Source organism: Microcaecilia unicolor, chromosome 4, assembly GCF_901765095.1.
Source record: "Microcaecilia unicolor chromosome 4, aMicUni1.1, whole genome shotgun sequence".
NCBI lineage: Eukaryota > Metazoa > Chordata > Amphibia > Gymnophiona > Siphonopidae > Microcaecilia > Microcaecilia unicolor.
The window spans coordinates 287,045,088-287,071,165 of record NC_044034.1 but is presented as its reverse complement, the minus strand read 5'-3'; the positions used below and the strand labels follow the sequence as shown (position 1 = coordinate 287,071,165).

General features: G+C 47.2%; 1 protein-coding gene across 1 annotated transcript in view; it reads left to right on the top strand.

The window, feature by feature from the left end:
* The window catches only part of NCAPH (non-SMC condensin I complex subunit H), a gene marked incomplete in the record, with an annotated part of 295,343 nt that overhangs the window by 264,201 nt on the left and 5,064 nt on the right, over nt 1–26,078 (top strand). The window contains 3 exon segments of the mRNA XM_030202485.1: nt 3,573–3,688; nt 3,732–3,753; nt 4,041–4,114. Of these exon segments, the coding sequence (XP_030058345.1) occupies nt 3,573–3,688; nt 3,732–3,753; nt 4,041–4,114 (212 nt within the window).

The following is a 26,078-nucleotide window of genomic DNA, read 5'->3' as shown; positions in this document are numbered from 1 at the left end:
CGGTTGGCGCTTCTACAGTTTCTCCCGGTACTGGTTGCTGAGCTTGTACGGGTCCTGTTGGACATGCCACGGCAGTGGCCTATGTCACTCGCCAGGGAGGACCAGGAGCGCCCCTCCTAGCCAAGGAGGCCATGAAGCTATGCCTGTGGGCAGAAGCGAATCTGGAACAGCGTTGGCGGGCCCACATTGCGGGACCCTCGATCCCTGGGAGTCGATGCTCTTCTCCAGCATGGGCCGGCACAGGAGCGTTCTCTACGGGTTCCCCCGCCCTGGCCCTGATGGCAGGGTGCTAGGCCGGGTGGCAAAACATCCGGGGCCGGGTGATCCTGTGGGTTCGGATTGGCCCAGACGGCCCTGTATGCGGACTTGGTCAGGCTCTCGGTGGAACGGACCCTCTGCGGCTGCCAGCGGTGGATCCCTCCCCCTTTGGTCTTACGGCCTGGCTATTGAGCGAAGCGGCTGAAGAAGAAGGGCTTCTCAGACAGGGTCATCGCCACTATGCTGAAGCGAGGAAGCGCTCTACTTCCACCACTTACGCCAGGGTTTGGCGTACCTTTGCGTCGTGTGGCGAGGCAGCTCTATATCGCCCTTCACTGCTCCAATATCTTCAGTGTTGGCGTTCCGGCAAGAGGGGCTGGAGAAAGGCCTGTCGCTCAGTCACTGAGAGTCCAGTTGGGGCGGCTCTAGCTTTCTTCAGGGGTCGTCTGAAGGGGGCTTCCCTGGCTTCACAGCCGGATGGGTAAGCGTTCTCAAAGGAGTTAATCACCTGCGCCCCCCTCTGCACTTGATAGTGCCTACGTGGAAGCTCAATCTGGTACTACAGACCTTGCAAAGGCCGCCCTTCAAGCCCTTGCCAAGGGCATCGCTGAAGGACCTGACGTTGGAAGCAGTCTTCCTGGTGGCTACCACATCAGCCAGAAGAGTTTCCGAGCTCCAGGCGCTCTCATGTAGAGAACCGTTCCTGCGATTCACTGAGGCAGGAGTATCGGATTCGCCCAGTGCCTGCCTTCCTGCCCAAGATTGTTTCTCGATTCCATGTGATCAGCAGCTTTAACCTACCCTCCTTTCGTAGGGAGGATTACCCAGTAGGAGTACCCTGCGCTCAAATACCTGGATGTTAGACGGGTCATCATCAGAATACTTGGAAAGTGACCAATGATTTCCGGAAGTCGGATCATCTGTTTGTGCTGTTCGCAGGCCCTCGTAAGGGTCTGCAGGCATCTAAGCCTACAGGTGGCACGTTGGGTCAGGAGACGATCGCGTCAGCTTATGTGGCGGTGGGGAAGATTCCCGCCTATTCAGCTGAAGGCACACTCTACTAGAGCACAAGCAGCCTCGATGGCGGAGTCCAGATCTGTCTCCTTGGAAGAGATTTGCAGAGCGGCTACTTGGTCGTCGGCTCATACCTTCTCACGACATTACCCGCTTGGATGTGGCTGCTCGGTGCCGAGGCCCAGTTTGGGGCTTCAATGTTGCGTTCAGGGACTTCCATGCCCGCCCTGGTGAGTACTTTCGTACATCCCACCAGTCTATGGATTTGAGCGGCTTGATGATAGGGAAGGAAACATTATGTATCATACCTGATAATTTTCTTTCCCTTAATCATAGCCGATCAGTCCATAGCCCCTCCCAGATACCTGTATTATTTGTGTTTCTGGTATATTTTCAGGTTTCAAGTTTCAGTCTTCAGTTCCTGTTCACGAGGACTTCGTGTTCAAAGTTCTTCCAATTGAAGTTTCTTCGAGTTGAGACGATTTTGTGTTACAGTGAGCTGCTGCTTCCTCTCCCCCGCGTTTCTGCGCGGCGGCTGGATTGATAACCAAATTATGCCGGCGCTCCCTCCCGCTTCGTGCGGCTGTAGGGTAGCTTTGTATCCCCCCCGCTTCGGTGGTTTTAGGGTAAGCCAGCTCCTCCCGCGGTTGCGGTAGCAGGATAAGCCAGTTCCCCCCGCATCGGCGGGTGTGGTTTCCCACCCACTGCCCCAGCGGTGGTGCGCTGAAATATTTCCCCTCCCCCGCTTCGGCGGGTGGTGGCTGGGCAGAGTGTCCCTTGGTGGGTGTAATTCTCTAAGTGCTGAGTTCCTGTGGATGGAGCTTTGATATCGACATACGGAGGAGTTTCCAGCAGCACATGACCACATATAGGGAGGCAAAAGATTGCTCTCTATCTCCACCTGCTGGTAGATGGACACAACCCACCAGTCTATGGATTGATCGGCTATGATTAAGGGAAAGAAAAATTATCAGGTATGATACATAATTTTCCTTCATCAGCATTGCATAATCTATGGAAAAGGAACTCGTATGTGTATCTGTACAGTGTTTGTCTGATAGTGCTGTAGAAATCAGTAGTAGGAAGCCAAATAGCTTCAAGTTTTTCCAGCAAGAGAGAGAATCCAGATTTCAAAGGCTGTGACAGCTTGTGAGCTTCCTTTGTATGTCAATGGCTAGGGTTATACAGCACCCATCCATCCTCTGTACTTGAATCTTTGTAGTAATTCAGATGGTTGGTAGGAGGAGGGAATATAAAGAAAATCCCTGAATAAGTTACTTATCTGTCTTGTTCTTTAGTTCTGTGACTACGTCCGTGCATGTGTGTAGAAAAACAAGTGGAAAGTTCAGTGATGTTAAAGAATGATGCTACTAGTTCATATTCATATTGATAAAGTACAAATCATTTAAAATACATCTAAGCATTTCAGAAAAGAAATTTAGGCGGAGGGGTGACAAAAACAGGACAGGGAAGAAGGAACAGGGGGAGAGGGTAAATCAAAAGGAGCCAATTACAGAAGAGTGCATTAGGCACAAAGGGGAATTCTTTGAAGAATGTTTCAGTTTTGATGTCTGAAGGTACACCACCCTATAGAGTTTGTGGCCGGTACACTAAATGAAGAATTTTTTTTGTATTGTCTAGTCTAATTATGGTGGGAGGAGATAGTCAAGAGTTTGCATTGAGCGGAGCGAATAGGTCATAGTGGTGAGTAGGGTATGAGCATGCTAGACAGAACAACATAGTAAACCTTGTTGGCAATATCGGGATCTGAAAGGGATCCAGTACACTACTAGGAGCCAGTGCCCAACCTTAAGGAGGGGAGTTAACGTGATCATTCCTTCTTCCTAGGAGTAGCTTAATAGATGTATTTTGCATCATTTTGATGCAGCCTTAGTTGAGAGAGTTAATCCTCTGTATCGAGAATTCTAGTAGTCCAATTAGAGGTGTCCAAGGCAAGAATCAAATGCATATTGATGAGAGGTCTCAGATTGGGGATGGACAGAACATATTTATTTTAGTGTTTAAAAAAATAGGCATTTCTTGATGACATTAGAGATGTGAAGATTAAGTTTAAGAACTTTGTCAAGTATGACCCTAGAACACAATCCTTTACAGGAAGCCAATCACGAGCAAGGAGAGAATGATGACTTACCGATATTTATTTAGTTTTAGTTTATTTAGAATCGGTCACTAACAACTGTTTATCATTCCTGACGATATGGTGGGTATTTCTGTGCCATTCCTGTAGCTTAAGGTTAGGATTTCTTTTTCCCTCTGATTCTGGGTTGGTTTTATTCTAGGTGAATAAGATTGAACTTCGTTATGCTAAGACAGCCAAGAAGATGGATATGAAGAGGTTAAAATTCAGCATGTGGAACCTGTTGACAGATGGACAAGAAAAACAAATGAGAATGAGGTGAGAATCCCACCATAAAATACTTTTTTTTTTCTACCATCAGAACTACTGCAAGAGAAGACAGAGTGATGTGTCACTGCTTGAGGAAGAAGGAAGGTCTCAGTTAATGGTGTATCTCTGAGAAAGGAAAGCTGTATCACTAATTTGGTGGTCAGTAGAGGAGGGAGTCAATAATTGGGTCACTACTTGGAATGAGGGAGAGAAAGAAGTTCTCATTGATACTGCATTGCTTCAAGAAGGGAAGGAAGGATTAAAAATACTCTGTATTCTCACTCTTTGGAGGGAGAGTTTGCTGATTATAAGTGGTACATCACAGGTTAAAGAAGTAGCCTAATATTTTCTTGTTCATTAGATTGAAGTCTTGAAGAATGAAAGAATAATGGATGAAAGAGCCTTCGCAGGAATCACAAGAGAACTGCTAAACAGGTAAAATGAAGTAGCATTCCTCCATCAATCCAGTCAAGGACCTATACCACATATTCTGTGTATAGCCGTAGTTCGAAGGACAAGCAAGATCTTCAGTCTCAAAATGGCCTAACCAGCTTCACAACCAAAACCAGGGACACAGTTTTGTCTGCCTCAAAGAGAACATATCTAATTTCCTTTAGTTATTCCAGATGATCTACAGTATCCAGAAACTCCTGAATGAGTCTCCTGACTGTCTCAATCCTCTTGTTCTTCCATTGTGTGTTCTCTACATATCTGCCTGCAGAAGATTTTTTTTTCATTTTCATTTACTGAGCATGGAGCGATAGGCCTTTGTTTGAATCTGGTTTACATATAACAGTTCAATGGGCAGTTGTATTTGGATCTGTTATATTGATGACAGAGGTTCTAATGCCTGCCTCTTACCCTCATGTCAGAATTTGGTACAGGTAGCTGAGGCGCACAGCAGTTCTGTATGCATGAACTGTGCTATCCTTGAACCAAAAGCAAGAATGAAACCCCTAAGCCAGCCCATTCCCATCCCAGTCCCCGGGCACACCTAGTCCCCAATCTGGGGTTTTCAGGATATCCACAATGAGTATTCATGAGTTAGATTTGCATGTAATTGAGGCAGTGCATGCAAGTCTATCTCATGCATAATCATTGTAGATATCCTGAAAACCCGATGGGACTAGATGTTCCCTGAGGACTGGGTTGGGATTGGCTGCCCTAAGTCATAGGTTAAAAATAAAATAAGTGGATGATATCTTTTATTTTACACAGTTAATGTTGTTTTTGTCATATTTGGCCTATTTGATTTGCAATTAAGCTATTTAGTTTTCTTTCTATTTCGGCATTTGCTTGTGTGTGTGTGTATGTATATATGGAAAGGCCTGTTGCTCTATTTGCTCTGATGCCACAAGTTCATAGAAGAAATAAGGATTGGTCATCCATGTCAGACCAGATCTTATTAGGGCTGGTGCTGCCTCCTTAGTATCCTATATTAAAGCCAAGACAATCAAAGGCAATTGTGTTTTGGTTTTCCCATTCACCAACAACCCTGCAATGAGAATACCCTCCAAGGGTACAACTAGACCAACTACTTTCAGAGTGGACAACAATGCTTTTAGTTTTCTGAATTTGTCAGGCATAGCCCTTGATCACTGTGGCTTTCCCGGGTTGGTTCTGGACCATTTTAGCGGGGCTAAAGTACAAGAAATTAACATGTAAGTTAAAATTTTGCATTACATATTGGTCCACATCAGACTAGTCCAGATGAGTGGGAGGTACCCATTTTCCACCTGGACCGGGTGGGCAAAAATGACAAATTCTTAAAGCTCCTACATCTAAGTTATATAGTTCCTCCAGACCGATATACCCACACAGAGGTGCTTACAGCAGAACTGCATTGAAGGTAATGAGTTGCCATTATCCTCTGAAAACATAATAACTCCTGTGCTCTATTAGAGTGGACTTGCCTACTTTTGTTGGTATGGTCTGAATTGGTCGCCTTGATTCCTGAAATCCATCCCACTCTCCTTTTTTGGGTGAAGAACTTGCTCATCTTTGAGTTTCCACTCATGGAAGTGCCCCATCTGAACCCCAGCAGGGCAAGAACTGCTTCTCCTAGTCCTAGTCACCTGTATGACTAAATTATTTTTTTTTCCTCATTGACTCCTGTGATTGTAAGATTGGAGCTTCTGTTTTTATGGAAACATGCCACATGTTTTCTAAGATTAGGTGGGTTTTTTCATGTAGTGATCCCACTGCATTATTACTTGCTATCACTTGTAAGCCTGATCAGGCACATGCTTTTCTTTGTATCTTCACAGTATTTGAAAATTCCCACACACCACTTACCCTCTTACATCCAGCAAATAACTTGGACTGACTCGTTTTATTCTCCCAATAGCACAGAAAAAGCTGCTCTTCAGCTGGGCACGCTAAAACCATGCACAGTATTCACCCATGGACAGACTTTAATGGTTAGAAAATGTGATTATAGCTGACAATGTGAGGCACATGAAGGACTGACTGAATGTTTTGTGAAAATAGGAACAGTACATGCACAACTAACCCACACGCTTTAGTGGCCAGAAAGTGTGGTTGTTATAGTAGCTGACAATGTGAGGCTGACTGAATACTCTTTGTGAAAATAGAACTGTGCTGACTTTGCTGAGCTATTGCCATGTCATTGTTTGACTAACACTATGAGACAGAAAACGGGTCATTCACTCTTGCCTTCTGATTTGGCACTGAAACAAATGCTGCTGTTCTACAGCTCGGCAGACAGCAGATTGGGTAGGGCAGTAGGCACGCAGTCGACACTTGGGCCTGTGTGGGCCAGCAGGCCCGCAGACGGCATGATTGGGTGGGCCAGCAGGAGATGCAGTAGACTGCAGAGCAGCATTTTTTTCAGCATCATCAGCAGGCACACGGCCCCACCACAGATAAGAGAGAAGGACACTGTGGACAACACTACGCACTTGATAGTTTTCTAGCGTAAGGAATTTTCGTTAAGGGGAATTAATAATTTTAGTTCCATTCTGTTCGTCTAAAAAAAATTTTTATTCTTATCCAATGTTCATTCTTACAAAATATGATATTTTTATTCTAGTTCTCCAAAACTAATAACCTACATTTTTCATTCTTATTCTCATTAACGAACTATCCCTGCATTGGTGTTGCCTTGCTTACCATCTCCTGGACTGTCTTCTCTTGAGCTAGAGGGACAGGATTGCTGGAACACTAGCCTGGCTGTGGCCCTCAGCTTAGACTTAGAACTGTTTCTTATTTAGGACCACTGTCCTGCTTCAGCTGCCCCAGACCACAACTCCCAGCCTAAAAGGATGACAACTACAGTGCAGAAAAACCATGAATGAGACTCATTCCTTGCCAAATAGAACTGAAAGCAGCTTGCTCAAATTCCCCCTGGCCTCATTAGAGAAAATAGAGGTAGCTTTGTGATACTGGGCTAATGGAGATCACACTAAGACGTGTTTGACTTGGGAGAGAGACATGTGGGCCTGGGTCCAAGATCCTACATTCAGGCCCATTGCCTTGGAGTCCAGAACATGCAGACAGATTAAGCTTGAAAACAGGCAATCTGAACACCAGGATTAAGGTCTTTAGCCCAAGGTAGACCATTTTCTTCTACAGAAGCAAGAGTCTCCATACCAAGAGACTGAGATGGATAAATTGATTTTCAAGGTCATCAGTCAACCTAGGAGTTCCACACCTGCAGAATCCTGGCTGCAGCCAAAGATCATTCCTGTACTGACATGGCCCTGAATAGCCAGATTCCTAAATAATGAATGAACAAGATTCCCTCCCTTCATATGGAAAAGTTTTGTCTTACCTGATAACTTTCTTTCTCCGGAGACAAGCAGGGGAGATGCAGGCACACTTGGTGGTGAAGACCTCAGACTGATCCTGTGGGTCAGTGCTCTCCCTTAGCTAGAGTAAGCTTTTAGTTTACTGGGAATGTGTGGTGGTTCCTGCTCTTGCCCTTGTGATCATTTTTTTTCTTCAGCTGCTCCTGTACAGTTGCAGCTCTCCTGTTCTCTCCACGCACGCAAAGAAACGGGGGGCGGGGGGAGAAGGAAAAGACCAAACCCAGAAAAACTCTACTAAGGGGGGTGGGGGAGGAGGAAAGGAAGGGACAACGAGAACTCACTACCGCCACTTAAAGGGAGAATCCCTCTGGCTGCTGTTTTAGTGACCTCATGGCCTCCCCGTTGCCAGCTACTGCTCCCTCCCCCCAGAGCCCTGTTTCAGCACAGCTGGGGGTGGTGACGCATGGACCGCCGCAATCTCCACTCTTGGGCCCGGCAGCTTGAGTCGCACCATCAGAGGGGGAGTACAGCCACCAAGGACTGTTGCTCCAGACCCACTCCTCCAGTGTCCACCATAATGGCACATGCTGGCACCCCACACCCAGAAAAAACTTTGGCGCCTTCTTCCCGCTGGGACGATCTCATGACCATCTTGCTGATGCCCCTTGCCTCTGTGACAGCCTGTTTGGTGAAAAGATGATGGACGCGGTCACCCAGCTCAAGGAAGACTCCACCACCAGCTGTCTGCACAAGAACATCAGAAGCCTTCGGCCACTAACTACCACACATCTTATCACCAGCAATATTTCCAACAGTACTACCCACGTAGTCCCTACAGTAGGAACAACCTGCAGCGTGTCCAGTCCATATCATATGCTCCTGAGCAATGACCACTGGACTGCAAGTATTCCTCTGCTTCCCAGGTGCCCTCTTTCAACCACCCCCCCCCCCCCCCCCCCCCCCCCCCCCCCCCGGTTTTAGACACGCTGCCAGTAGGTGGTCGGCTCAGCCACTTCATTCCAACTTGGGCAGGCAATCACTTCGGAGGCATTGTCCTTGGACAACATCTCGATGGGTCATCATCTCGATTTTGGGTGTGGGCCACTGATCTTCAATCCCCTCCAGCCTTCCAAGACTCCTCACCATCACATCCTAGTCCTGGCTGCAGAGCTGTCCCTCCTCCTCAAGGACAATGTGATGCAAGAAGTTACAGCCGTGCAATGCGGGACAGGCTTTTACTTCCATTTCTTCCTGATTTCCAAGAAGACCCACGGTCTTCAGCCTATCCTGGACCTTTGCCTCCTCAACACATGCCTCAAGTAAGAGAAGTTCCAGATGCTTTTGCCTCCCTTCATCCTGCCACTTCTCAATCAGGGTGATTAGCTAGCTGCCCTCGACCAAAAGGATGCCTACACCCACATCCCTATTCACCACAGCCACTGGCAGTTCCTCTGCTTCCAGTTTCTCGACCGCCACTTCCAGTAAAAGGTGCTACTCTTCACCAAGTGCCTTGCAGTGGTGGTAGCCCACCTAAGCAAGCAGGGCCACTTTATTTTTCCATATCTCAATGATTGGCTCCTTTCTGCCTACTCTAGAGAGTGTTTTCTTCTCACCATTCAGTACATGGTCAGCATCCTTCAGTCCCTGGGCTTCATCGTCAACGATGGCAAGTTGTCCCTTCTTCCAACTCGATCCCACACCTTCATTGGAGCTCTTCTGGACACCACCTCTGCATGGCTCTTTCTTCCACCCAAGAGACAGCAGGCCCTCACAACCCTGTGTGACCACTTCATCTTGTCCATTCACTTACCCACACACCACATTCTGCGGCTCCTGAATCACATGGCGGCCACTGTCTCCACAGTTCCACATGCGACTCTTGCAGTGACACCTCAAACTCCATTGGAATCAGCACACTCAACCACTGTGCTGCCTCATTCCCCTTCTACCACAAATCAAGTGCGCTCTGCTGTGGTGGCGCCATTCATCTGCTCTTCAAGCAGGCTGTCCATTCAAAACCACAAAGGGCTGAGGAGCCCACCTTGGCCATCTACAGACTCAAGGCCTTTGGTCCTCTAGGAAGGCTCAGCTACACATCAATCGTCTCGAACTCCAGGCAGTATTTTATGCCTTGCGCACATTCTGGCTCTGGCTTCGGAAACACCTCCTCATCCAGACCGACAACCAGGTGACCGTGTTCTACTTAAGCAAGGCTGTTCCAGATCTCTGCTGGGAGGGGTCTCATTTGTAGCGGTTTGTCCTGACTCTTCGGGCCAACCTCCAAGCTGTCTATATCCCAGGTCATTCCAGTCTTCTGATGGACTCTTCATTTGCAAACTGGATCCTCATGCATGGTCCCTGAACCACACAGTAGTCAACCATTGTTTCGTATGTGGGGCATTCCAAGGTTGAACTTCTTGTCTCACTTGCCAATGCCAAATGCTCCTGCTTTTGCTCTCTCCAATCAGGGGACCAGGTAGTCTCTCGGGACACTTTCTCCGTTCCATGACAGGCCAGCTTTTCTGCACCTTCCTATCACTCCCACTTATTTCCAAGGTGTTAAGAAGATCATCAAAAGCTCCATGCACAGCATCCTCATCATCCCACAATGGCCCAGATAGGTCTGGTTTCCTCTTCTCAAATTCCTCGACCCATCCCTCTGGGGGAACCATCCATCCCTTCTCAGCAGCATGGGCAAGTCCGCCATGCCAACCTAACCAGCTTCTCACTCACCGCATGGAGGTTGAACAGAACATCCTCGACACCTTTCTGGTTTCCCCTTCAGTGAGATCAGTTCTCCTCACCACCAGATGTCCATCCACCAGGAAATCATACCAGGCTAAATGGACACAATTGTTTCACTGGGTGACCTCTCATCACCACAGCCCTGTCTTGTGCCCTGTGCAGCTCCTTCTTGCATACCTCTTGCACTTGTCAGACTCTTATCTGAAGACCACCTTAGTACGTCTTCATCTTACTGCCATCACAGCCTATCATGACCATGTGGATGGTAAACTAGTTTCTACACTCCCGCTTCATTAGGAGCCTCATGAACTCGTGGCCTCTTCTGTGAGACCCTCCTTCCCCTAGGGACCTGAATCTCACTTTGAATCAACTAATGGAGGACCCTTTTGAGCCACTGGGCTTGGCCTCCCTCAGATTTCTGACCTTGGAAAATTGTCTTCCTCATCGCCATCACATCTGCAAGGAGAGTCGACTAGCTACAGGCTCTTGTCACCTACTTCCCTTACACCCAATTCTTCCCCAACAGAATACACCTTCGAACCCACCCTTCTTTCCCAAAGTTGTTACAGACTTCCACATCAGTCATTTATCCTGCTTTCTTTCTTCCTCCCTCCTCATGCATCCACAGCAGAACAGAGACCCTCCGTTCTTTGGACTGTAGATGAGCCTTGCTGTTTTATCTCTAAGATACTCCTCCCCTCCACTGTTCCAACCAGGTTTTTGGCACTTATAATTGTACTAATCCTGGTCTCCTAGCATCCAAGTACACCATATCCAGGTAGATTTCGGTCTATATTGACTTCTGCTACTCCCTGGCCTGCTGTCACCTCCCTGGCCTTATCAGAGTTCACAGATTTCGAGCTACAGCTTCCTCTGTGGCCCACCTTCGTACTTGCAAGGCAGCATCCTGGGCCTTCCGAGCATACTTTTACCAAACATTACTGTCTGGACCAGGATACATCTCAAGACATGCACTTTTGCCAGTCGGTCCTTCATAATCTTTTTGCTCCTTGAACATTGACTGTCTCTTCACTGACAGTCACCAACCACCATTTCCAGCTACAGTTAGGGACTCACCAGCAAGTGTTCCTGCTCCACTGCTTGTCTCCAGAGGAAGCGAAGTTGCTTACTTGTAACAGGGGTTCTCAGTAGACAGCAGGGGAATGCAGCCACATTTACACTCCTGCCACCCCCTCTCGCTTATTCATTAGCTAGGAACCAACTGAGCATAAGAGCAGGAGCACTGACAGAGGAACCACCGCACATACTTTAGCTAAGGGAGAGCACTGACACACAGGATCAGTTTGAGGACTTCTCCAGCAAGTGTGCCTTCATCTTCCCTGCTCTCTACGGAGAAACCCCTTTCCTTTAGTCTTATCAGACCAGTTCAGATAAATGGGTTGTGTCCCTCTACCAGCAAGACACAGGAAGAAAATAGTTCTCGTCACTTGCCCCTTAAGGGTGTTTTGCAGTATAGAATGTTAAGTATTTAAAATAGCCAAGCAATGGTACTCAAAAATCTACCTGATGGTCAATATTGAAATTTTGAGACCAAATGACTCAATCAGGTCATAACCTTACCAGCTAGTGAGGCATATACTCTATTGACATACAGATATTTCACTGAGTCCAGGAGACATGTGACATACAATAGGTTAGGAAAAACTTAAAAGTAGAATTGGTGATATCTGAAATATATAACTTGTAAGCACAATAAAATTAATTAATCAGGGATGGATTCTGGACTGGTCTGACAGGACTAAAGGAAAGGAAGTTATTAGGTAAGACACAACATTTCCTTCCACAGCATCCATTCAGACCAGTCCAAACAAATGGAATGTAGTAAAGCAGTGTCCCCTCATAGGGCAAGACTAACACTCAAAAAAGAGAGAATTTTGCAAATAACCTCTCCAGTCTAATAGAGAGAGAGAGAAACTGGGATAGCCTTAGAGGTCCTTTCCAGAATTACCTAGTAGAGACAACCAAGAGCAATCAGAAGGGCTCTGGAAAGAGAAAAGGTATAGAAGAGGAGAAGGATGCAAGTCTCATGATAAGAAGAAATAATAGAAAATAGCATTGACAGACTATGGAAGAGATGAGCAGACCAAGAAACAAAGCCAACTGATATTTTCCTTGAAAGAGTCTTTGAAGGCAACAGCCTAAGACTAAGGCACATCTATGAAGGGAACATTGCAACTACAGTGTAAGTCCTGGAGAAGTTAAATATCCAGAGAAGGGAATATATAGCTACTAGGGGCTGAAAAACTACTGTACTTCCCTATCTATATCTGTGACTACCAAGGAAAATTAAGAAGCACCCTATGTTGAGAGTAAAGAAGGGAGACCAATGAAAATAGCTATTGACTGACCTGGTGTCAGAGTGCTCTAGTCAGACATGAAAACCCAGATGTCATTGTAAGAGCAAGAAGAGGGCATAAGAGACATGAGACACTCAGGACAACTCATGATGAGCCTATTGTTCTGAAAATAAAACTACAATATTAGACACCATGCAGTTTACCAGTGGTGGCTGATGCCAGTGCTATTGAGTTTACTGTGCAAAACAGCTAGATTGTAGATTTGCACAAAGTAGAAGGCTTCTATAACTTGAGCCATATAAGTGACCAGCGAAACTGTACTAAATAGTTGTGCAGAGTAGATGAGGCACCTGTCAGCTACCAAAACCAGCGAAGGCAGTCTACTGAAACAGCCATGCACCATCAGTAGATGCCTCAAGAGATGTTTTTCATGTAGTCATAACTAGAGCTGTAGACGTGACTGCCAAAACCGGAGACATCCAGGCCATCACTAGAGCAGGATTTAGAAGTGGTGCACAGCTGTATCCATACAGGCGGCTGCGGTGGCTGGTGCCATACAGGTGGCTGCTGCCTCTGAAGCCATATGCTTGCATGCTACAGCTAAAGCCATATCTGCGGATGCTGCATGCAATATGATATAACATGCACTTGTCATAGCTGACATACATGTGGATACTGATCTGATGCCCTACTTATGGTTACAAAAGTCACAAAGTAGGGATTAGACAATGGCCATCCAATAAAGAAGAATCCCAACGGAAAGTGGCAATAAGAGTTTTGTTGAAGAAAGATTCAAATACTGAACTTTCCGCTGGGATTTTTCTTTATTGGATGGCCATTATCTAATCCCTATTTTGTGACACTTGTTTACATATCTGTAGGGATTCCCCCCCCCCCCCCCCCCCCCATTGTGGTTTTCCATTCAATGTACCATAGACAGCTGGAACATTTGATGCCACACTGACAGTTTCAAACCTGCCTTACAAGCAGCTTCCATATCTGGGCCATACAGTCACTGGAACTGTGCTATACAGGCAGTTGATACCATACCTTCTGCTGCAGCAGTTGCACATATAGGGTGACAGAGTAGCCCTGCTACAGAGGTGGCTACTAGAACTGTGCTATATAACTGACTTGGAATGCTAGGACATGTAGATGACTGCTGAAGGTAAAGAAGAAATTTGGCTATTTCAGCCGCACATCTATGAAATACCAGTGCTGTGCAACCCAGGTGGTGGTTGTAGGTACAGAAAAAGCAAAGTTACTTACCTGTAGAAGGTATTCTCCGAGGACAGCAGGCTGATTGTTCTCACATGTGGGTGACGTCCATGGCAGCCCCAGGTCCGGAAAATCTTCCTAGCAACTAAGCTTGCTAGAGCCTGTGGGTGTGCGGCCATCTTCCCGCCTGTCACGTAAGAGTCCCGCTTCAGTCAACTTATAAAGCAAAACCAAAGAAAAGGAACAACTCCAAAGGGGAGGCGGGCGGGTTTGCGAGAACAATCAGCCTGCTGTCCTCGGAGAATACCTGCTACAGGTAAGTAACTTCGCTTTCTCTGAGGACAAGCAGGCTGCTTGTTCTCACATGTGGGGTATCCCTAGCCCCCGGGCTTACTCAAAACCATAAACAGTGGTCAATTGGACCTCACACCGGTGAGGACATAATAGAGATTGACCTACGAAGAAACATCTGAGAGTGCAGCCTGGAACAGAACAAAAATGGGCCTGGGGGGGTGGAGTTGGATTCTAAACCTCAAACAGATTCTACAGCACCGACTGCCCAAACCAACTGTCGCGTCGGGTATTCTGCTGAAGACAGTAATGAGATGTGAATGTGTGAACTGATGACCACAGCTTTTACAAATCTCTTCAATAGTGGCTGACTTCAAGTGGGCCACTGACGCTGCCATGGCTTTAACACTATGAGCCGTGACATGCCCCTCAAGAGTCAGCCCAGCTTGGGCATAAGTGAAGGAAATGCAATCTGCTAGCCAATTGGAAATGGTGCATTTCCCGACAGTCACTCCCCTTCTGTTGGGGTCGAAAGAAACAAACATTTGGGCGGACTGTCTGAAGGGGCTTGTCCGCTCCACATAGAAGGCCAATGCTCTCTTGCAGTCCAATGTATGCAACTGACATTCAGCAGGGCGGGTATGAGAACGGGGAAAGAATGTTGGCAAGACAATTGACTGGTTCAGATGGAACTCTGACACCACCTTCGGCAAGACGTAGGGTGAGTGCGGAGGACTACTCTGTTATGATGAAATTTAGTATAGGGAGCATGGGCTACCAAGGCTTGCAGCTCACTGACTCTACAAGCTGAAGTAACAGCCACCAAGAAAATGACCTTCCAGGTCAAATACTTCAGATGGCAGGAATTCATTGGCTCAAAAGGAGGTTTCATCAGCTGGGTGAGAATGATGTTGAGATCCCATGACACTGTAGGAGGTTTGACAGGGGGCTTTGACAAAAGCAAACCTCTCATGAATCGAATAACTAAAGGCTGCCCAGAGATAGGCTTACCCTCTACACGATAATGATAAACACTAATAGAACTAAGATAAACTCTTACGGAGTTGTTCTTAAGACTAGACTCTGACAAGTGCAGAAGGTATTCAAGCAGGGTCTTTGTAGGACAAGAATGAGGATCTTGGGCCTTGCTATCACACCAGATGGCAAACCTCCTCCATTTGAAAGAGTAACACCTCTTCGTGGAATCTTTCCTGGAAGCAAGCAAGACTTGGGAGACACTCTCAGAAAGACTCCAGGAAGCTAAATCTACGCTCTCAACATCCAGGCCGTGAGAGCCAGAGACCGGAGGTTGGGATGCAGAAGCGCCCCGTCGTTCTGAGTGATGAGGGTTGGAAAACACTCCAATTTCCACGGTTCTTCGGAGGATAACTCCAGAAGAAGAGGGAACCAAATCTGACGTGGCCAGAAAGGAGCAATCAGAATCATGGTTCCGCAATCTTGCTTGAGTTTCAGCAAAGTCTTCCCCACCAGAGGTATGGGAGGATATGCATACAGAAGGCTCCTCCCCAATGCAGGAAAAAGGCATCTGATGCTAGCCTGTTGTGGGCCTGAAACCTGGAACAGAACTGAGGGACCTTGTGATTGAGTGGCAAAAAGATCTACCGAGGGGGTGCCCCACTCCCGGAAGATCTTGCGAACCACGCACGAGTTGAGCGACCACTCGTGAGGTTGCATGATCCTGCTCAACCTGTATGTCAGACTGTTTACGCCTGCCAGATATGTGGCTTGGAGAAACATACCGTCACAGCGAGCCCAAAGCCACATCTGGACGGCTTCCCGACACAGGGGGCGAGATCCGGTGCCCCCCTGCTTGTTGACATAGTACATGGCAACCTGATTGTCTAAATTGGAATAATTTGATTGGACAGCCGATCTCTGAAAGCCTTTAGAGCATTCCAGTTCGCTCGCAACTCCAGGAGATTGATCTGAAGACCTGTTTCCTGGAGGGACCAAAGTCCTTGAGTGTGAAGCCCATCTACATGGGCTCCACACCCCAGGAGAGATGCATCCATTGTCAGCAGTTTTTGTGGCTGAGGAATTTGAAAGGGACATCCCAAGGTCAAATTGGATCGAATTGTCCACCATAGCAGGGAATTGTGAAAAGCGGTGGACAACTGGATTGCAACCTCTAGATCCCCTGCAGCTTGGTACCACTGGGAAGCTGGGGTCCACTGAGCTGATCTCATGTGAAGACGGGCCATGGGAGTCACATGAACTGTGGAGACCATATGGCCCAGGAGCCTCAACATCTGCCGAGCTATGATCTGCTGAGACGCTCTGGCCAAGGAAACCAGCGACAGAAGATTGCCCTCACTTCAGGGAGGTAGGCATGAGGCATCTGCGAGTCCAGCAGGGTTCCTATGAGTTCTAGTCTCTGAACTGGAAGAATGTGGGACTTTGGGTAATTTATGACAAATCCCAGTAGCTCCAGGAGTTGAATAGTCATCTGCATGGACTGTAGAGCTCCTGCCTCCGAGGTGTTCTTCACCAGCCAATCGTCGAGATAAGGGAACACATGCACTCCCAGCCTGCGTAGTGACGCTGCAATGACCGCCAGGCATTTGGTGAACACCTGGGTCGCAAAGGCGAGCCCAAAGGGCAGCACACAATACTGAAAGTGCTGTTTTCCCAGAAGGAATTGAAGATACTGCCTGTGAGCTGGCAGTATTGGGATGTGTGTATAAGCATCCTTTAAGTCCAGAGAGCACAGCCAGTCGTTTTTCTGAATCATGGGAAGAAGGGTTCCCAGGGAAAGCATCCTGCACTTTTCTCAGATCAGATATTTGTTCAGGGCCCTTAGGTCTAGGATGGGACGCATCCCCCTGATTTCTTTTATACAAGGAAGTACTTGGAATAGAATCCCAGCCCTTCTTTCCTCAGTGGCACGGGCTCAACCACATTGGCGCTGAGAAGAGCGGAGAGTTCCTCTGCAAGTACCTGCCTGTGCGGGAAGCTTAAGGACAATTTGGAGGTTTGGAGATCAAATTGAGGGAGTATCCTAGCCGGACTATTTGGAGAACCCACCGATCGGAGGTTATGAGAGGCCACCATTGGTGAAAAAATGCTATCCTCCCCCAGACCGGTAGATCGTCCGGCACGGACACTGTTATTGCGGCTATGCTCACCTGGAGCCAGTCAAAAGCCTATCCCTTGCTTTTGCTGTGGAGCTGCAGGGGCCTGTCGAGGCGCACGCTGTTGACGTGAACGAGCGCACTGGGGTTGAGCCTGAGCAGGCTGCTGGAAAGGTGGATTGTACCTTCGCTTATTGTAAGTATAGGGAGCATTCCTCCTTCCCCCGTAAAAACATCTACCTGATGAAGTAGATGCTGAAGGCGCCCGGTGGGAGAGTTTGTAGAGTGCAGTTTCCTGCTGGTGGAGCTGTTCTACCACATGCTCGACTTTCTCACCGAAAATATTATCCCCCCAGCAAGGAACATCCGCAAGCCGCTGCTGGACTCGATTGTCCAGGTCAGAGGAACGCAGCCATGAGAGTCTGCACATCACTATACCCTGAGCTGCGGCCCTGGATGCCACATCAAAAGTCATAAGCACCCCTGGACAGGAATTTACGACATGCCTTCAGCTGCCTGACCACCTCCTGAAAAGGCTTGGCCTGCTCCGAAGGGAGCTGATCGACCAAGTCCGCCAGTTGCTTCACATTCCGCAAGTGGATACTCGTGTAGAGCTGGTACGACTGAATCTTGGGCACGAGCATAGAGGAGTGATAAGCCTTCCTCCTAAAAGAATCTAGAGTTCGAGATTCCCACCCCGGGGGCGCCGAGGCATAGTCTTTAGAACTCTTGGCTCTCTTGAGAGCGGAATCCACAACCACAGAGTCGTGAGGTAGCTGGGACTTCAACTCAGGTTCTCCATGGATCCGATACTGGGACTCTGCTTTCTTAGGGATGATGGGATTAGATAATGGTTTCATCCAGTTCCTGAGCAATGTCTGATTGAGGACATTATGCAGAGGAACAGTGGATGACTCCTTAGATGGCGAAGGATAGTCCAGGACCTCGAACATCTCGGCCCTGGGCTCATCCTCGGATACCACAGAGAAGGGAATGGCCGTAGACATTTCCCGCACAATGGAAGAGAAAGACAGACTCTGCGGGTGAGAAAGCTTTCTCTCTGGCGAAGGAGTAGGGTCAGAGGAAGACCACAAGACTCCTCAGAAGAGAAATATCTTGGGTCCTCCTCCTGCTTCCCACGAGGCCTCTCCCTCGGTGTGTCGGACATGAGTTCTCTAATTGCAGTCCGAAGCCGGGCCCGTCTCGACGCCGAGGAACCATGTCCTCGATGGCGATGTCGACAAGTCGACTTCCGTGCCGGCGGCGATGAAGCTTCCTCCGTCGATGTCGACGGGGAGTCAACTTGGGTGGCAGCCGATGCCGCAAGCGGCACCGATGTCTGAGACTTCACCACAGGCGGGGAGCCAGCCGCCGCATCTATCAACGGTACCGTGGGCGCAAGCACCCCCGGTACTGGAACAGACGGTTGCAGCAGCCCTTCCAGAATCCCTGGAAGAATGGCTCGGAGGTGCTCGTCAAGAGTGTCTGTCGAGAGAGGCTGTGGGATTCGGTGCAGGAGTCGAAGCCAGAATCTGACGAGGAGGCGGTAACAGGCTGTCCGGAGACCGGCGCATCGACACCTCTTGAATGGAGGGTGAGCGGTCTTCCTGGCGTCGACGCTTCACGGATGCCGACTCCCTCGACACCCCGGAGCTCTCTGTACCGTGACGAGAAGGAGACAGATGACGTGCTCCTTCGCTCGAGGCACGTCACTGGTACCGACGAAGAGGACGTGGAATCCACAAGCCTCCTCGGGGTCGGGTCCGAAAGAGGTCGGTCCCGATGGGCCTGCACCGCAGGAGCCCTCGAGGCAGGTGGAGACCCACTCGATGGCTCACTGCTGCCAGCGTGTGATGGTCTCTGGACAGCCATTACCTGCGCTCCTGACGTCGATGCACTCTCGGGTGCCGACATCGACACAGACAACGACCTCGGTACTGTTGTCGATGTCATCAATGGAAAAATAGCAGCAGCGAAATCAAAACTCGCGATGGTGCCAAAAGAAGGGCACAAAAAGGGAGAAAACCCGTACGGACGGCCAAAAAGGCCGCACACGCAAACGAAAGGAAACTTATAGGAACAAACTAAGAAATAAAGGAAAGGGTTTTTTTTTTTTTTTTTTTTTTAAGAGGGAACAGCTCAAACGCGAGCTGACATGCAAACATGAAGAAATACTCTGCGAAAAACCCGCCGAAGTGAAGGCTCTTCTTCTCTGGGGCAATGGAGCAACCGGAAATCAGCCGCTCTGACCGCGGAAAAAAGAACTGAAGCGGGACTCTTGCGCGACGGGCGGAAGATGGCCGCACATGAGCGGTGCGCGCACCCATGCGCTCGAAGGCTCTAGCAAGCTTTGTTAGGAAGATTTTCCGGACCTGGGGCTGCCGTGGACGTCACCCACATGTGAGAACAAGCAGCCTGCTTGTCCTCGGAGAATAGGTAGCTCCTTAAGCTGAGTAGTACTGGCAGTTATTGCAGCTATGGAACAAGCCAGTTATTGCAGGTAAACGATGACTGTTGCAACTACACAACACAGGTGATGGTTGCAGGAGCGACACAGGTAGATGTTGCACCAGAAATTACAAAATTGCAGCATACAGCAATGAACAAAAGAATAGGAGCATATGCCCTAGTAAGGGGTAAAATCCTTTTCTCTTTTTAAGATTGCAGAGGTAATAAGTGTCTGGATTTGCTTACTGTGAATCAAACAGCCAGGAAACACTTAAAAAAAAAAAAAAAAAAAAGCTGACAAACAGAAAAAATGGTTTGGCCGAAAAAAATTGAAACAGTCTGGAACACTGAGGAAAATTTAATGTCGCACAAAAAGGAGTAGGTAATCCTTCACTTAAGAGAGTCAAAAAAAAGTATTATCTGCTTATAGATAGCCACATAGAACATTTAATTGCTTATAGAAACCAGAAGAATAAAGGTTCCCCATCAGTAATCCCTGTTGTGAGAAAAAGTCTAAAAATACCAGTGAGAGCTTATGGAACAGAGGCACAAACACCAAAGTGCTGAAATAAGTAGAATAAATCAGAACAGGCTCACCAAATGTAGGCTGATTTCCACAGATGTTGGTCCAGTGGTGGGAGGGGTGGTAAGGATTTCAGAGACCTCTGAGATATACCTCTGCTCCATAGAACAGCTACCTCTTTTTTTTATTTTGTTTTTTATTTTTATTTTTTTTAAATTGGCGCTTATGCCAAAGAAAGCACCCTCAACTCAACTGAAACACAGTTGAGAAGCTGGTTCAGGAGAACGAGCCAAATAGGCACACCCAATTTAACTGAGATTCAGCATAAAACTGGCTCAGGCGCAGAAAACCCAAAAGGACAGTTAAAGCTCAACTGAAAATAGTTAGAAAACAGATCAGGAGTAAGGCTGTTAGCCCATCATCTATCCGATTGAGAGACAGAGAAATACTGAGCATTCTGTGCTACCAGAATACCCTTAAGGGGTAAGTCACAAGAACTATTTTCTTCCTCTGTCTCCACCCGCAGGTAGAGGGAACACAACCCATTTGTCTAGACTGGTCTGATAAGATGCTATGGAAGGAGGCTTTTACTACCCTTTGATCAATGGCCAACTGGGGCCATGGTTAGCACAAAGAAATAATGCATGGAACTGCCTGACAAGAGGTCTGCCTTTCTGCACAGGGGTCCCAAGAACAGGGCTTTTTTTTGGGACTGAAGGAAAGGAAATTAGCAGGTAAGTTTAAATTTTACCATCCTTTACAAAGTTCTTGAACTCATGCATTACTTGGGGATAGTGAACTCTGCCTGGTTGGTGTATAATCCACCTCAAATTTTGAGATTAGACATTCCCTTGTGAATTACATTTTTCCTGTAAATGTTTCTCCCCCTCCCTTTCTTTGACAATATTCATAAATTCAGTAAAAGGTTCTGTTGCTCTTCCAGATTATGGGTGGATTAGGTGTGAAGCTGATAACATATTCCTGACATCTCTGCACATTTCAAATGTATTGTGAGAAATGAGGTTGAAGCCTTGACTACTGCTATTGCTCAAAAGTTCCAAATATGCTAATTCAGCATCATTTTGTATCTTATATATCCAATATATACACACATTTCTCTTTAAAGTTTGAGCTTGAAATTCTTTATGAGCAGATATTTTAAATGACAAAATGTGATTTTTCAGTTAGATTTTATGTGACCACATGTTCGTCTTCTATGGTGAAATTGCACAGCTTGATTTCCAACTGTTCTATAAAGTAGCAAACTCTCCAAGGAAGCATATAGGCAGTAAAAAAAGGCTGTAGCAAGCTATAACTGCACCCTGTGCAATCACCCACCCTGCCAACCATCCCGAGCTTCTATCCTCTCCTGAAACCCCCTCGAAGACACTTCCCAAAGCACATCAATCTCCTTTCTGAAAGCTCCTCCTCCTGCAGCACAGTGCTTCTCTGTCTCCCTCCCCTTAAACTTTCCTGTACCAGTTTAGAGGGTCACATACAAAACACACAGCAATGCCTCCACCAAGGAGGTTTAATAAACAGGAGTTGGAAGTGAGCCTATCTAGTCCAATGTAAGCAAGGAGGCCAATTAGGACAGTCTTCCCAGCATGGCCGTCATCCCCGTTTACTCAAAACAAAGCACACAAACCTATGAGGTGCTGCATCCACATTGTCGTTTTCTTTTATTGTTGGTCCATCTGTAACAAGTCTAAAGCTGTTTCAGTTGGATAGGCAGTGCCTTAAAAGGTGGAGGACAAAAGTTTTTCTTTTTTTTAACTTATTGGACAGATTTTTCATTTATTTGAAAGATTCCCATATGTAGATATAAATATCATGAAATAACAATTGAATATCACTAAAACAGCTTAAACATTATTATAGCTGTTAGAAACAGCAATTTTAAACTCTGTATTTTGTGCTTATTTTTCTACACTTAAAACTAAATAAATACACTGTTTACAATACAGGTGGCCAAATTTAAGTGAGGATATCCAGTTTCCTGACGGGTTCATCTTAAATGTTGTTGTAATTTGCCTTGAAAAGCATGGTGTTATAAAGATGACGGAATATGTTGAAATTAAATGGAAGTAGAATTAAACTCTCCTTTCATTGGAGCACATGTAATCATATCTTCATCTGTTTTGTAGAACTTTACCTTTTAGATACACAAATGGATTATTCTGTTTGAGTGTGTTTCAGGGACAAGTGGTTTATAAATCAAAGTAATAAAAATATTTTCTGTCAAACAGCTCTCTCATTTGTGGAAACATAACTAAATGAGCTATAAGCCCCTAATGCAGCCCACTGGTTTTCTTATATTTTGTTCTTGTGATGGCTCATACTGTGCCAAAACTGGAAATACAGTGAGACAGAATAATAGAATTCAGTAACATCCAAAACTTATTTTTTTATGTTTTAATCATCTTTATTAAAAGGAAAACATGCTGGTTGATAAGCTTCATACAGAACAAGAAAAAACAGTAAACCATCCGACACGGCACAACTTTACCCCAAGAACCCTTCCCAGCCCGTATTCCCCTCCCTCCCTATAAGCCCACCTGACTGTTTCCACCCGCCAAAATAACACAACAGATGTACAGATCAGTAGGACTCAAAGCATTTCATAACAAGTAAAGTCATAAACAACACAGTTTATACCAAATCGTTTAACCACACTTTGGTTTTGCCTCGGGTTTAATAAGCAATACCATGTGCATGTAAGGTCTAAATAAACAAATGTAAACAATTATGTTTAAGGCATATGCCCTATATATGTAATACTTGGTAGCAATAATTAAACAGTGATGGAATATTCACATAGCAGGCAGCCAACAGATTTATTTCCCACTGAAAATAATCAACTTTGTATAAACTTGGTGACTAATACTGTGCTGCTTGTTATTTTGTATTTTGGCGGTGTATTGTTTGCCTGCATAATAAAATTGCACTTGCAAATATTTTTCTTGCATGGCTTTAATAAAAGCTACCATAAGAGGTAGACACGGTCGTATAATTAACATTATAATTTTATTTGTATTTGGGTAATGACTGAGAAAAATGCTATTAAAAATTATATTACAAAGCATGAAGTTGACCTGGTTAACTTCTGCTGTATATCAACCAGTAGTAAATAATAGTAATAAACAATATTAAGTGCATTTTTATAATATACCACTGCATTCTTCAAAACAGAAGGAGCAAGTTCCCACAAACCATCTAGGCACAGGTTAAAAAAAAACAAAAAACTTTCAAATGCTCCCAGGTTTCAACCTAATATATGTTAAATGTGGGATATGAATGTCATAAATAAGTAAATAGAAACTCTGAATGTTAAGCACCTGATTGTCATGTGGCCCATTACCAGGAGAAAAAATCTCTGCACGAATATAACACATGCTAGGGGTGTCCCTGTAACCAGCCCCTCCAACTGACCACTGATTGATTAAGATTTATAACAAATTAGTACTCTAAAAGTTATCCTGTTTTTATGCTTCCTCTGTGTACATCTGTTTCTCCGAGGACAAGCAGGCTGCTTGTTCTCACATATGGGGTGACATCCACGGCAGCCCCAGGTCCGGAAAATCTTCCTAGCAACAAAAGTTGCTAAAACCTTCGAGTGTGGCCGCACATCTTCTCGCCCGTCGCGTGAGAGTCCCGCTTCAGTCTTCTTTATTCCGCAGTCAAGAGCGGCTGTTTTTGGTGGTTCTGTGTCCCAGAAAGAAAAGCCTTTGTTTTAGTTGGCTTTTTGCTGGTTTTTACTTCTTCGTCGTGCTCGTGCACGAGCTGTTCATTTTTTCTTTACAAAAAAAAAGGGTTTTCTCCCTTTTTTTGTGCCTTCCTTTGGCACCATCACGAATTTTGATTTCACTGCCGCTATTTTTCCATCGATGACATCGAGGCTCACCAGCAGCTTCAAGAAGTGCACGCGGTGCAACCGGGTAATCTCAGGCACCGACCCTCACGCGTGGTGTATCCAGTGTCTTGGGCCCGACCATCACCCAGACGCATGTCAGTTGTGTCTTAGCCTTAAAAAGTGGACACAAGCGTTGAGACAAGCTCAACGGGAACGCCTGTTTGGAGCTTTGCCCGGTACTTCGACGTCGACAGCGGTACCGAGATCGGCGGTGTCGGCACGGGAGACTGCATCGACCTCGGGAGCACAGGTAATGGCTGTCCAGAGACCATCACATGCTGGCAGCAGTGAACCATCAAGTGGGTCTCCACCTGCCTCGAGGGCTCCTGTGGTACAGGTCCATCGGGACCGACCCCTTTCGGACCCGACCCCGAGGAGACGTGTGGATTCCACATCCTCCTCGTCGGTACCGAGGAGTACCGGTGACATGCCTCGAGCGAAGGCAAAGAAGCACCATCATCGGTCCCCTTCTCGTCACGGTACCTAGAGCTCCGGGGCATCGAGGGAATCGGCACCCATGAAGCGGCGACACCGGGTGGACCACTCACCCTCCATACAAGAGGTGTCGATGCGCCGGTCTCCGGACAGCCCAGAACCGCCGCCTCTTCCTCCTCAGCAGATTCTAGCCTCGACTCCTGTACCAACGCCACAGCTTTTCTTGACAGACACTCTTGGCGAGCGCCTCCATGCCATTCTTCCAGGGATCCTGGAAAGGCTGCTGCGACCGTCTGTTCCAGTACCAGAGGTGCTTGCGCTGACGGTACCGTCGATAGATGCGGTGGCTGGCTCCCCCGCCTGTGGTGAGGCCCTCGGCGTCGGTGCCGCCTGCGGCATTGGCCTCAGCTGCCCCCTGAGTTGATTCGACATAGATGGAGGGAGCTTCATCGCCGCCGGCACGGGAGTCATCTTCTTGGCATCGCCATTGAGGATATAGCTCCACGGCGTCGAGACGGGCTCAGCTTCGGACTGCAGTCAGAGAACTCCTGTCCAATACCGAAGGAGAGGCCTCGTGGGAAGCAGAGGAAGACTCAAGATATTTCTCTTCTGAGGAGTCTTGTGGTCTTCCCTCTGATCTGCCTCCTTCACCAGAGAGAAAGCTTTCTCCCCTGGAGAGTTTGTCTTTCTCGTCCTTTGTCCGGGAAATGTCTACGGCCATTCCCTTCCTGGTGGTAACTGAGGATGAGCCCAGGGCTGAGATGTTCGAGGTCCTGGACTATCCTTCGCCACCTAAGGAGTCATCCACTGTTCCTCTACATAATGTGCTTAAGCAGACACTGTTGAGGAACTGGATGAAACCACTATCTAACCCCACCATTCCTAAGAAGGTTGAGTCCCAGTATAGGATTCACGGGGGACCCAGATTTGATAAAGGCCCAGTTGCCTCATGACTCGGGGGTTGTGGATTCTGCTCTCAAGAGAGCCAAAAGTACGAGAGATTTTGCCTCGGCACCCCCGGGACGGGAGGCTCGGACTTTGGACTCTTTTGGGAGGAAGGCCTACCAGTCAGCTATGCTCATCTCCAAAATCCAGTACTACCAGCTCTACATGAGCATTCACTTGCGGAATAATGAGAAGCAACTGGCGGACCTGGTCGATCAGCTTCCTTCGGAGCAGGCCAGGCCTTTTCAGGAGGTGGTCAGGCAGCTGAAGGCTTGTCATAAATTCCTGTCCAGGGGTACTTACGATTCTTTTGATGTGGCGTCCAGAGCCGCTGCTCAAGATATAGTGATGCACAGACTCTCATGGCTGTGTGCCTCTGACCTCGACAATCGAGTCCAGCAGTGGCTTGCAGATGTTCCTTGCCGGGGGGGGGGGGGGGATAATATTTTCAGCGAGAAAGTCGAACAGGTGGTAGAGCAGCTCCACCAGCGGGAAACGCATTCGACAAACTCTCCCACCGGGTGCCTTCAGCATCTACCTCATCAGGCAGGCGAAAGGAGGAATGCTCCCTATACTTACAATAAGCGTAGGTACAATCCACCTTCCTGCTAGCCTGCTCAGGCTCCCCAGCGTGTGCCTCGACAGGGCCCTGCAGCTCCCCAGCAAAAGCAAGGGACAGGCTTTTGACTGGCTTCAGATGA